This window comes from Vitis vinifera, chromosome 13, assembly GCF_030704535.1.
Source record: "Vitis vinifera cultivar Pinot Noir 40024 chromosome 13, ASM3070453v1".
Lineage (NCBI taxonomy): Eukaryota > Viridiplantae > Streptophyta > Magnoliopsida > Vitales > Vitaceae > Vitis > Vitis vinifera.
The window spans coordinates 14,762,309-14,775,815 of record NC_081817.1 but is presented as its reverse complement, the minus strand read 5'-3'; the positions used below and the strand labels follow the sequence as shown (position 1 = coordinate 14,775,815).

At 41.0% G+C, this 13,507-nt stretch overlaps 1 protein-coding gene and 1 non-coding gene across 2 annotated transcripts; both read right to left on the bottom strand.

Annotated features, from left to right (window-relative positions):
• Positions 1 to 107, bottom strand: LOC132255004 (small nucleolar RNA R71). Its single transcript, XR_009467541.1, has one exon. It is a non-coding gene; the product is annotated as a small nucleolar RNA R71 (small nucleolar RNA).
• A 9,981-nt stretch (positions 108 to 10,088) lies between these two features.
• On the bottom strand, positions 10,089 to 10,772 carry LOC109123667 (uncharacterized). Its single transcript, XM_019224067.1, has 2 exons — positions 10,740 to 10,772; positions 10,089 to 10,595 (listed from the first exon to the last, which is right to left on the bottom strand). The coding sequence occupies exons 1-2, from the start codon at positions 10,770 to 10,772 to the stop codon at positions 10,089 to 10,091; spliced, it is 540 nt and encodes a 179-aa protein (XP_019079612.1).
• Between the last annotated feature and the right edge of the window lie 2,735 nt (positions 10,773 to 13,507).

Genomic DNA, 13,507 nt, shown 5'->3' with positions numbered 1-13,507 from the left:
GGGTTGAAGAGACAAATCTCAAACTTTTCTGCAAAAGAAAATGAGAAGTTCTATGAATGTTGGGAAAGATATATGGAGGCCATCAATGCTTGTCCTCATCATGGCTTTGATACATGGCTCTTGGTGAGCTATTTTTATGATGGGATGTCTTCCTCCATGAAGCAAATTCTTGAAACCATGTGTGGGGGAGATTTTATGAGTAAGAATCCGGAAGAAGCCATGGACTTTTTAAGTTATGTATCTGAGGTATCAAGAGGATGGGATGAGCCCAACTCAAGAGAAATGGGAAGGATGAAAGCTCCTGTAAATCCAAAGGGTGGAATGTACATGTTAAGTGAAGACATGGACATGAAAGCTAAGGTGGCAACAATGGCAGGGAGATTGGAAGAACTTGAGTTGAAAAAATTGCATGAAGTCCAAGCCATTTCCGAGACACAAGCCCATGTCATGCCATGCACCATTTGCCAATCATGTGATCATGTGGTAGATGAGTGCCCAACCATCCCAGCCGTGAGGGAGATATTAGGTGATCAAGCCAATGTTGTGGGGCAATTTAGGCCCAACAACAATGCACCTTATGGAAACACCTATAATTCAAGCTGGAGAAACCATCCAAATTTTTCTTGGAAACCAAGGCCACCCCCATACCAACCACAAGCCCAAACCCAAGCACCTCAACAAACCTCTTCAGTGGAGCAAGCCATTGTGAACCTAAGTAAAGTCATGGGTGACTTTGTGGGTGAACAAAAGGCAATCAACTCCCAATTGCACCAAAAGATTGAAAATGTTGAGAGTTCTCAAATTAAGAGAATGGATGGGATGCAAAATGATCTATCTCAAAAGATAGATAATATTCAATACTCCATCTCTAGGCTTACCAACCTCAACACAGTGAATGAGAAAGGAAAGTTTCCCTCTCAACCAAGCCAAAATCCAAAGGGTGTTCATGAGGTTGAAACCCAAGATGGGGAGTCTTCAAAGTTGAGGGAGGTCAAAGCTGTGATCACCTTGAGGAGTGGGAAGGAGGTTGATCAACCCTTGCCTAAGGTGAGACAAGATGAAGAACTCATGTCAAGGAGAACCTTGGTTAAAGAGAGCAATAACCAAGAAGAGAAGAGTGGGAAGAAAAATGCGTCTAAATCAAGCATTGAAGAAGAGCCAAGGATAGTGATTAAAGAGGATATGATGAAGAAACATATGCCACACTCTTTTCCTCAAGCTTTACATGGAAAGAAGGGAATCAAGAATTCATCAGAAATTCTTGAAGTTTTGAGACAAGTGAAGGTGAATATACCCTTACTTGATATGATCAAGCAAGTCCCCACATATGCAAAATTTTTAAAGGACTTGTGCACGGTCAAGAGAGGGTTAATTGTGACAAAGAAGGCATTCCTCACTGAGCAAGTAAGTGCCATCATTCAGTGTAAGTCTCCAGTTAAGTACAAAGATCCGGGATGTCCCACCATTTCAGTCAACATTGGAGGGACACATGTGGAGAAGGTTTTACTAGACTTGGGGGCAAGTGTGAATTTGCTCCCATACTCTGTGTATAAGCAACTGGGACTTGGAGAATTGAAGCCCACAACTATCACTCTCTCCTTAGCTGATAGGTCAGTCAAAATCCCAAGAGGGGTGATAGAGGATGTTCTAGTTCAAGTGGACAAATTCTACTATCCCGTGGATTTTGTGGTGCTTGATACTGATCCCACTGTTAAGGAAGCAAATTATGTACCAATCATCCTTGGGAGACCTTTCCTAGCTACCTCCAATGCCATCATCAATTGTAGGAATGGGGTGATGCAGCTCACATTTCGAAACATGACCTTGGAACTAAACATATTCCACCTATGCAAGAGGCATCTTCACCTCGAAAATGAGGAAGGATTGGAGGAGGTGTGCTTGATCAACACTTTTGTTGAAGAGCATTGTGACAAGAATTTAGAAGAGAACTTGGATGAAAGCCTTGGAATGCTTGAAGAAGGGTTACCTGAACCCTCTGATGTGTTAGCCATCATGTCTTCTTGGAGGAGAAGGGAAGAGATCTTACCCTTGTTCAATAAGGAGTACTCACAAGGAGTAGCTAGGGAGGACCCTCCAAAGCTAGTTTTGAAGCCACTTCCTATTGATTTGAAGTATGCATATTTGGAGGAAGATGAGAAATGTCCAGTGGTGGTTTCTTCAACTCTCACAAGTGATCAAGAGGATAGTCTTTTGGGAGTCCTCAAAAAATGCAAAAAGGCCATTGGATGGCAAATTTCTGATCTGAAAGGGATTAGCCCTTTGGTATGCACCCACCATATCTACATGGAAGAAGATCCAAAACCAGTAAGGCAGCCCCAGAGGAGATTGAATCCTCACATGCAAGAGGTGGTAAGGGGTGAAGTTCTGAAGCTATTTCAAGCAGGGATCATATATCCCATTTCAGATAGCTTGTGGGTGAGCCCAACCCAAGTAGTCCCAAAGAAATCTGGAATTACTGTGATCCAGAATGAGAAAGGGGAGGAAGTCTCTACATGTCTTACCTCAGGATGGAGGGTGTGTATAGACTACAGGAGGTTGAATTCAGTGACTAGGAAGGACCATTTCCCATTGCCTTTCATGGACCAAGTCCTTGAGAGAGTCTCAGGGCATCCTTTCTATTGTTTTTTGGATGGTTACTCGGGGTACTTCCAAATAGAGATTGATTTGAAAGATCAAGAAAAGACAACCTTCACTTGCCCCTTTGGTACTTTTGCCTATAAGAGGATGCCCTTTGGTCTATGTAATGCACATGCAACTTTCCAAAGATGTATGCTAAGCATCTTCAGTGATATGGTGGAGCGCATCATGGAAGTCTTCACGGATGACATCACTGTATATGGAGGTTCTTATAAAGAGTGTTTGTTGCATTTAGAAGCTATTCTCCAAAGATGTATTGAGAAAGACCTAGTGCTAAATTGGGAAAAGTGTCATTTTATGGTATAACAAGGAATTGTCTTAGGACATATAATCTCCAAGAATGGCATTGAGGTAGATAAGGCAAATGTGGAGCTAATTGTTAAGTTGCCACCTCCCACAAATGTTAAAGGAATTAGGCAATTCCTAGGACATGTCGGGTTCTATAGGAGGTTCATTAAGGATTTCTCAAAAATCTCGAAACCTCTTTGTGAACTCTTGGTAAAGGATGCCAAGTTTGTGTGGGATGAGAAATGTCAGAAGAGTTTTGAGGAACTGAAGCAATTCCTCACAACTGCACCAATAGTGAGAGCCCCAAATTGGAAATTACCTTTTGAGGTAATGTGTGATGCAAGTGATCATGCTATGGGGGCTGTTTTGGGGCAAAGAGAAGATTGAAAGCCCTATGTGATTTATTATGCAAGCAAAACTTTGAATGAGGCTCAAAGGAACTACACAACTACTGAGAAGGAGTTGTTGGTAGTAGTTTTTGCCTTGGATGAGTTTCGTGCCTATTTGGTAGGGTCCTTTATAGTGGTGTTCACTAACCATTCTGCTTTGAAGTACTTGCTAACCAAGCAAGATGCCAAGGCAAGATTGATAAGATGGATCCTTTTGCTTCAAGAATTCAATCTCCAAATCCGGGATAAAAAGGGAGTAGAAAATGTGGTAGCTGACCACTTGTCAAGACTTGTGATAACACATGACTCACATGGTCTACCTATCAATGATGACTTCCCTGAGGAGTCTCTCATGTCAATAGAGGTAGCTCCATGGTATTCTCACATTGTAAATTACTTGGTTACTGGAGAAGTTCCAAGTGAGTGGAGTGCCCAAGACAAGAAGCATTTCTTTGCTAAAATCCATGCCTATTATTGGGAGGAGTCTTTTCTCTTCAAATATTGTGCGGATCAAATCATAAGGAAATGTGTTCCTGAACAAGAGCAATCATGAATTCTATCTCATTATCATGATAGTGCATGTGGAGGTCATTTTGCTTCCCAGAAAACAGCCATGAAAGTGGTCCAATCAGGTTTTTGGTGACCCTCTCTTTTCAAGGACGCCCACGCTATGTGCAAGGGATGTGATCGGTGTCAAAGGCTTGGGAAGCTAACACGCCGGAATATGATGCCCTTGAACCCCATCTTGATAGTGGATATCTTTAATGTTTGGGGGATAGACTTCATGGGACCATTTCCAATGTCATTTGGACACTCCTACATTTTGGTGGGAGTGGATTATGTCTCTAAGTGGGTAGAAGCAATCCCATGTAGGACCAATGATCATAAGGTGGTTCTCAAATTTCTCAAGGAGAACATCTTTTCAAGGTTTAGAGTGCTTAAGGCCATTATCAGTGATGGAGGAACCCACTTTTGCAACAAGCCTTTTGAGGCTCTTCTAGCCAAATATGGGGTCAAGCACAAGGTAGCTACACCTTATCACCCTCAAACAAGTGGCCAAGTTGAGTTAGCCAACCGGGAAATCAAGAATATACTGATGAAGGTGGTGAATGTGAATAGGAAGGATTGGTCTATTAAGCTCCTGGATTCATTATGGGCTTATAGGACCGCTTACAAGACCATTCTTGGAATGTCTCCTTATCGTCTTGTTTATGGCAAAGCGTGCCATCTCCCAGTGGAGGTTGAATATAAAGCATGATGGGCAATCAAGAAGCTCAACATGGATTTGACAAGAGCCGGGTTAAAAGAGATGTTTGGATTTGAACGAATTGGAGGAAATGAGGAATGATGCTTACCTCAATTCAAAAATTGCAAAAGAGAGGTTGAAGAAATGACATGATTAGTTGGCAAATCAGAAGAATTTTACCAAGGGACAAAGGGTCTTGCTTTATGACTCTAAACTTCATCTTTTTCCGGGAAAATTGAAATCAAGGTGGACGGGTCCTTTCATAATTCATGACGTGCAATCAAATGGAGTAGTGGAACTACTCAACTTCAAGAGCACTCGAACTTTCAAAGTGAATGGGCATCGTCTCAAGCCCTATATGGAATCATTTTCCCGAGACAAGGAGGAATTCATCCTCCTTGATCCATCTCTAACATGAAGACACTCAGTTCATGGTTGAACTTAGTCTCTTCAAAGACTAAAAAGTTCATCATCTTTTTGTTTCCTTTTAAGTTGATTTTAGTTTAATCTAGTGTTTTTCTTGTGTTTATGCATGTTTTGATTTTTATTTTTGACCTTAATTTCATTCTAATGTGGTTTGAATTGGTTTTTGTGTTAACATGCAGGTAGGAAAGCTTGAAGAATGAAGTCAAGGGGAAAATAAGGGAAAACAGGGGAGAAAAGCCAAGACCTAGCGAAATTCGCACCACCCAATTCTCTGGTGCGAAATTCGCACCACCCTACCCCCTTTGTGCGAAATTGCCTTTGTGAGCATTTTCCAAAAAGCATGCTCTTGGTCTTGGAAAATCTCAAGAATGTAGGAATGCGAAAATTTTCGCACTTCACTATTCACCTTGTGCGAAATTTGCACTTGTTCTTTAAAAGCCAATTTCTCTTCTTAAAATCTAAACTTGTTTTTCTTCAATCCTCTCAACACCTCTTTTCCGATCACTCCTTTCCATCCACAAGGTCCTCTCCTTCATCATTTCCCATCCTCAATCCCCCCATGGCCGGCCATCTCAAGAGCTTCATCCCATAGCCGCGACACCATACTATTCACAACAGTCCGTAACTTCCATTTTCAGCTCTTTCTCCTCCTTCCACCATCAAAAACCCTTCATTTCTTCACTCAACATTCCAAATCCATCCCTAAACAAAACCCAACCTTGATTTTTCAAAACCAAAACCTCAAGCTAAGGATTCAAAGCCACGGTTTCTTCAAAAGAAACCCATTTCTGCGGCTATGGGAGCTTAAAAATTCTTCATTCTCTTCTTATAAAGCTCCCATTTCCAAGCTTTCCTACCATGAAAAACCCCTTTCCTACCTCAACCCGCATTTCCCACCGTCAAAAACAAAAAATTTTTGCCATTTGAAAGAACCACAAATTTCGCATCTTGCACAAGTGAATAGTGCATTGTGCGAAATTTGCACAACACTACTCCACTTGTGCGAAATTCGCACCACTCTACCCCTTGTGCGAATTTTTGGGATTTTCACCCCTACCCTCCCCAATCCCAAGCCTCTGAGCCTCATTTCTTTGCTCCCTTATGGCTAAGACTCGAGGAGGCTCTACCTCAGCTCCCCAGAGTAGTCATAGAGCTGCCCCTGTGCGGGTCCCGCTAGATGCACCCCCACATTTACTTGATTCTGCTCCCCAGAGCAGATACTATATGAGGAGAGCAGCTGCCACACCTGTGGCCCCTACTCAGATTCCAACTAGAAGTCCTCCTACAAAGAAGACCAAGACTTCAGAGCCAGGAGAGTTCTCCAGAGCAGCTCGAGATTCACAGTCTCAGCCTCCTCCCACCGGACGCCCTATCCTCGCCAGCTCGCCCATTGAGGGCAACTCCGATTGCTGAGCGAGAGCATTCCATGATGAGACATATTTTGATTACTATGTTTTGCGACAGCAGCCTAAGTTGGGGGATTCATACCGCCTACTTGAGAGGTACCATCTTGTACCCTTTATGACTCCACCACAGTTCTTTTATCCTCGATTAGCTTTAGACTTTTACCAGTCTATGACTACTCGTGGCGTCCCGACACCCGCCTCGATCCTTTTTACCATTGATGGACGCCAGGGTATTTTGGGGGCTAGATAGATTGCTAAGGCTTTCCATATCCCTTATGCACCAGCAGATCCAGCTGCATTTAGACGGTGGGCCCCACTTTCTGAGTGGGACATGGTTAGTATACTATCTCGAGAGACATCTTCAGACAGGATCATTATGAGGAAGGAGCTTTCCCCAGGGATGCTCCTAGTTGATGTGGTGCTTTGCACCAATCTTTTTCCTCTTCAACATAGAGTATAGAGGTGAGGGGCCATTCTAGAGGCGTTATTCCGTATCTCTGAGGGCTACTACTTTGGCCCCCATCATTTGATTATGGCTTTCGTCCTCCATTTTGAGGAGAAGATGCATAAGAGGAGTCTTACGAGGGCAGACACCATTCTTTTACTTTTCCCTCGGCTGCTATGCCATGTTCTGGCACATATGGGTTTCCCTGCAGACCCTCATTCTGAGACCCGCCGCCATTGTCGAGAGAGCTTCTCTCTTGACCAATGGAATCAGGTATTGCACCATCAGCATTCCCCAGAACTTCCCGAGCCAAGGGAAGTTCCTCCACAGCCCTTACCATCTATATTTGCTCCATCTACTTCAGCTCATTCGGGGCCTATACCAGAGGCAGCATCGTCTGATGCCCCACTTGCTGTTCCTCCTTCCCCAGAGCCGCCCATTACTATCCCTATTGTAGAGTATCGTGACTTGCTCGCTTCTTTCCACACTCTGACCACTACTCAGACGGCCATTATGGAGCGGATGGACCGCTTCCAGCTTTGGCAGGACCAACAGACTCTCATTCTTCGTGAGATTCAGCAACACCTCGGTCTTTTGCTACCAGCTCCACCTGTTTCTCCTGTGCCCTCCGAGCCTTTGCTTCAGCTGATGATTTTGATCCAGCTGATGATGCTACACCTGTAGCGGTACCTTCCACAGTTGCAGCTGAGGACCCCTCCTATCCACCAGAGGAGCCTACTACTTGATCATATGATCACTCCTCTCCTTTTTTGTATCTATATTCTATGTTTTTGGATGTGATATATATTTTGGACCACTTTTATACTGGGATTGGATGTATTCCATGTTTATCTTGTATATTGTACTCTCTCAGTTTATATAGGCATCTTCCTTTTTGTGTATTTTAGCTATTCCTTTTTATTTCCTCTACTCATCACTCTTATGATTTTTTCTTTTGCAACATGTGGTTTCTCCTGTCCATTTAGAGTCCCTTACTATCAGGAGGTATCACTTCCTCCCTTTTATTATCACTTGCTTTTGGAACATTGCGGACAATGTTCATCCTAGTTGGGGGGAAAGTTGAGGAAGTAATTTGTTGGATTTTTGGTTAGGTTATTTTGCTAACAAATTTTTGCAAACTCTCTTTGTTTCTCAAAGATAAATTCTCAAAAGTAAATGGGAGAAATTAAATTCTTATCTTATTGCCATAGTGTTAGAGTTTGTATCTCAATTTTTTTTTTTGTTAGTTCGGATAATTTTATTCAATCCTTGAGTTTCAGATTATTCTATTCTGAATTTAATCCACATAATTGCCTTAGTTGTTAATGTTTTTAATTGGTCTCATGTCTTTAATATCTTATGTTCTTATTTTTTAAATTCAGGTGACGTCTTTAGGATTAATTTATTAGTTTGATTGATTCTTGCCAATTGTTAAAGTCGTCTATAATTTTAATTTTATCCAAAAATCCATAATTATTAAGTTATTTATAATTTTTGTTTTAGTTAAAATCTAGACCTGTTCTAAGTTATTAGGTTCCTAGTTTGATCTACCTTGCTAATTATTTAGTGTTTAGAATTTCAGTTTTAGTTAAATCCTTGCATGTTCAAGTTGATAATTTTATTTAGTTTGATTGGTTCTTATTTAATTCCTTACTTTCCAAAGTTTAATACATAATTGTTGATGTTGGCTTCCTTATATTTGATTGAATTGTTAGTTCTTTATCTTTGACACTTATTTTATAGGCACCTTAGGGAATTCTTGAGTTTGAACTTTCTTTTAGAAAATGTTTTCTTTATTAAATTGACATTTTGAGTTGAATCAAATTTTCTTTTTCCAAAAATGAATTTTTCCATCTAAAGTTTGGCTCCTTGATCCCAAATGAAAAGTATCCAAAAAAGGGATCCAATTTAGATTTTCTCTTATTTTCAAAACCCTCTTAAGTTACAAATCAAATTTTTTATTTTTTATTTATTTTCCTTAGTCATTTTCAAAAGCATTTAAATCACTAATAAAATGTTTTAGAAAATAGTCATTCTAGCTTTAGGCAAAGAACACACTTTCTATTAAAATTACACAACTCATTTTAACCCGAATAACATAACTCTCGAATAACATAACTCCCACTCCAACTAGGTTTGAACTTTTCTCTGGGGTCTCCAACCAAACCTATGAGAATCCTCAAAACCAAATCTCCTTTCTCTAATGGTCTAGGCTTAACCTGTTTCCTAAAAGCATCAGCCATCTTTCTTTGATAGGCCTGAACATGATCTGTTGCCCTCAGTCTCCTCTTATCTAAAAGGTTAAGCTGATCAAATCGAGCCTGAGCCCACTTTATCTCAGAAATCTGCTACTCAAGAGCTACTCTCAATGAACCCATCTCTGTCTCGATTGCCAAAACAACCTCCATACCATACACTAGAGAGTAAGGTGTAGCTCCTGTAGAGGTGCGAAAAGAGGTACGGTATGCCCACAATGCAAAAGGGAGTTTCTTTGATCAATCTCAAGAAGTCTCAACCATCTTTCTCATAGTCCTCTTAATGTTCTTATTTGCTGCCTTTATTACCCCATTAGTTTGTGGCCTGTATGCAGATGATCTATGATGCTGGATGTTATACCTATGTAACAAAGTATCTACCTCAGCTCGGAAGTGCACCCTCCTATCTGAAATCAACTCATGAGGAACCTTGTAGCGATAAATGATGTGTGACTTGATGAAGCTAGCACCTCTAGCAGATGTCAACCTCGCATATGATGCGGCTTCCACCCACTTGGTGAAATAATCTATGGCAACTAGGATGAACTCATGACCACTGGAAGATTTTGGTGAAATCTTCCCAATAATATCAATACCCCATATTGAAAATGGCTATGGCGAGGTCAAAGCGTGTAACTCTGATGGTGGTGCATGAATGAGATCACCATGAATCTGACACTCTAGGCATTTCTGAACAAACTGACAACAATTTGTTTCCATAGTCAACCAGAAATAACTCGTCCTCATAATCTTACGGGCTAGCATGTGTTCTCCCATGTGTGGACCACAAACTCCTATGTGAACTTCTCTCATCATACAGTCTACGAAATCTCGATCTAAACACAATAGAATCATACCATCAGCTGATTGCCAATATAAAGTATCTCCACAAATCACAAATCTAGTGGCTAACTGCCTCAGTGCTCTTTGATCCTTGGTTGTGGCTACCTCAGGGTATGTACTAGATTTGAGAAACTAATAAATGTCATGATACCAAGGTTGATCATCCTGGACCTCTGTTTCTCCAATCAGACAACAGTAGGTGGGTGCATACCTCAACTCAATCAGGAATGGACGTACAACCACATCAATCGAAATGTCTACAGAAGAAGCTAGAGTAGCTAAGGCATCGACAAGTCGGTTCAGTGCTCTAAGCAGATGACCATATCTCAAGTCATCAAATCTCCCAACCAGTAACTCCAAGTAAGCGTGATACGACATAAGCTTTACATCCCCAGTCTTCCACTCTCCCTGAATCTTTTTGAATACCGGATTGGAGTCCCCAAGCACCTCAATCTGTATAATGCTAAGCTCCAATGCAGTCTCTAGACCAAGGATACAAGCCTCATACTCAACTATATTATTCGTGGTAGGATATTGATCAGAGAACACCAAACGAACAGACCTTGGAATATGATCACCTTGAGGGGATGCCAACATAACACCTATTACATACCCTAATTGATTGGTTTCACCATTGAACTACATGCACCATCCTAATAAGTTACTCATAGCAACAAACTCTCATCTGGAAAATCATCATCAACTGGTCTATCCTTAGATGTCGGTAGTGAGGCTAAGTGATCGGAGACAATACTTCTCTTAATGAACTTCTGAAAAACATACCGAATATCGAACTCTATTAAAAGTACGAGCCATCTCATCAATCTACCAGTCAATGCAGGTCTATCAAATAAGTATCTCAATGGATCTAGGCGGGATGTCAAGTGCACTGCATACTCTGTCATGTAATGCCTCAATCTCTTGGTAACCCAAACTAGTGCTAAGTAAAGGCGCTCAGTCATAACATATCTCATCTCATACTCCAGCATCCTCTTACTCAGATAGTAAATAGCTCACTCCTTCCCTGAGTCATTAGGCCGAGCTAGCATACATCCTAAGGCCATGTCTGAAACTGACAAATATAGAAGAAGTGGTATTCCCGGCATGGGAGGCACTAAAATAGGAGGAGAAAGCAAATACTTTTTAATATTATCAAATGCAAGCTGACAATCATCATTCCAAATTTTTGGCTGGTTCTTTCTCAAAAGATGAAAGATGGGCTCACATATGTTTGTCAATCTAGCTATGAATCGACTAATGTACTATAACCTGCCCAGAAAACCCTTGATCTTTTTCTCAATCCTCGGTACATGCATGTCAAGTATGGCTTTAATCTTATTTGGGTCAACCTTTATGCCTCGCTCACTGACCATATGCCCCAACAATTTCCCAAAAGTCACTTCAAAGGGGCACTTCTTGGGATTTAACCTCAATCTGAATTTCTGGATCCTCTCAAAGAATCTCTCTAGAGCTGCTAGGTGATCTGCTCTGCCTCGGGATTTCACAATCATGTCATCCACATAAACTTCAACATCCCTATGCATCATGTCATGAAACAAGGTAGTAGCGGCCCTCTAATAATTGGCTTATGCATTCTTCAACCCAGATGTCATAACCCTGTAATAGTAGCCACCCCACTTAGTAATAAAGATTATCTTCTCCATATCCTCTAGAGCCATCAAAATCTAATTATACCCTAAAAACCCATCCATGAAAGACAACATCGAATGGCCTATGGTGCTATCGACCAACAAATCAATATGTGGGAGAGGAAAGTCATCTTTAGGGTTGGCTTTATTAAAGTCTCTGAAGTCAACACAAACTCTAACTTTCCTATCCTTTTTGGGAACAGGAACGACATTACCCAACCACTCTAGATACTCAACCATTGATATAAATCCAACACTAAGTTGTTTTTGAATCTCCTATTTCACCTGGAGACTCCAATGTGGGTGCAATCGCCTCAATTTCTATTTAACTGGTCTGGCATGTGACATGATAGGCAAGTGGTACTAGACTATAGAGGGATCGAGACCAGGCATGCCCTCATAAGACCATGTAAAGACGTCTAAGTATGACCTGAGTAAATGAATAAGTTTATCCCTTTCATCTGTAGATAGGGGTGAACTAATCTTCAGCTCTCTAGGTTAGTCCTCTGTGCCAAAATCAACAATCTCAACATTCCTTGTAACAGGTGAAACTCTTTCATCTATGGGATCTAAGTCATGATCAATATAGTCTCTATTTGAATAGGGTTGTGCAATCTCATCATCTATATCAAATATCTGTGGAGTGAGTGAGTGGGGTGCAGATATAGAGATACTATAACAAGAGACAGGCGAATACTAAAAAAAAAAAACTCAAATTCATAAATGAAGCAATAGAAACATCGTCAGAGCGGGAGACAAATCCCGATAAAACATCAAAGGAAAGAGGTGGATCCACAAGGTCAAATGCTCCCTCAACTAGGCTAACAGTGCCTTCTTACAAACTACTATGATCCTTTAAAATCTCAGGAACAGGAATAGTCTGGGTCTCCTCAATAACCTTAATAGTAGACACCCAAAAAATATCAAATGGTGAAACATGCTGAAGTTGACCAATACTGGTAATCTGACTCACTGTCATCATGTCCATCTCATCTTAGTACTCATCATAGGGAGCAACTCCATCAATCATCTCAATGGGATTAATAACCACTCCATCATCAGTGACCTCATCTGGGAAGCATAGGGACAACAAACTAACTCGATCTGGAGACGGAAGAGTAATCGCCATAGAAACAAAAGTGCCAGGAGCCCCATCACTTAACTGAAATAGGTGAAATAGATGATGAAGCTTAATCTCTCTATTTATATGAACCACACTATCAATCTCCTCTAGACGAGGTCAAATCTCTGATCCTCTGACAAAGTAGTCAACCAAACTCATCCTATAGGGTCGAATAAGATAATCAAATGGTGTGTGAGGCAAACGAGTCCTCACTTTCTCCTTGTGTAGTCGCGCCATGTATCGGTAATCGGCCTCAGTAGGAATGAACCCAAGTCCAAATGTCGTATCATGGTCACTGGCAGGTATAAACTCACTAAGTCCCTGCTTACGTAGTCCTAACCCCATACAAGGTAGAAAAGACATACTCCTCATCATATCAAGAACCACTGTGCTGTTGTACTGATCAAATGACATAGCTTCAAAATCTCTGCAAAAGTCCTCAATCTCAAGAGTCTATATCTCATCAAAAGTAAACCCAACAAAAAATAGGTCATTCTCATTATGACTGATCTGAAGTATTGGCTCAAAAAAGGCAAACATATCTCTAGTAGACTGTACCATGATGACCTGCCCATCATGAATGAACTTCATCTTCTGATGAAGGGAAGAAAGAATAGCTCCAACTCTATGAATCCAAGGTCGACCTAGTAGCAGGTTAAATGATGTAGAAATCCTCAAAACTTGGAACAAAGTAGAAAATGTAGTTGGACCAATTAGTAAATCAATCACCAAGGTACCCATAACCTCTCTCTTAGTGCTATAATTCGCTATGACTGTTT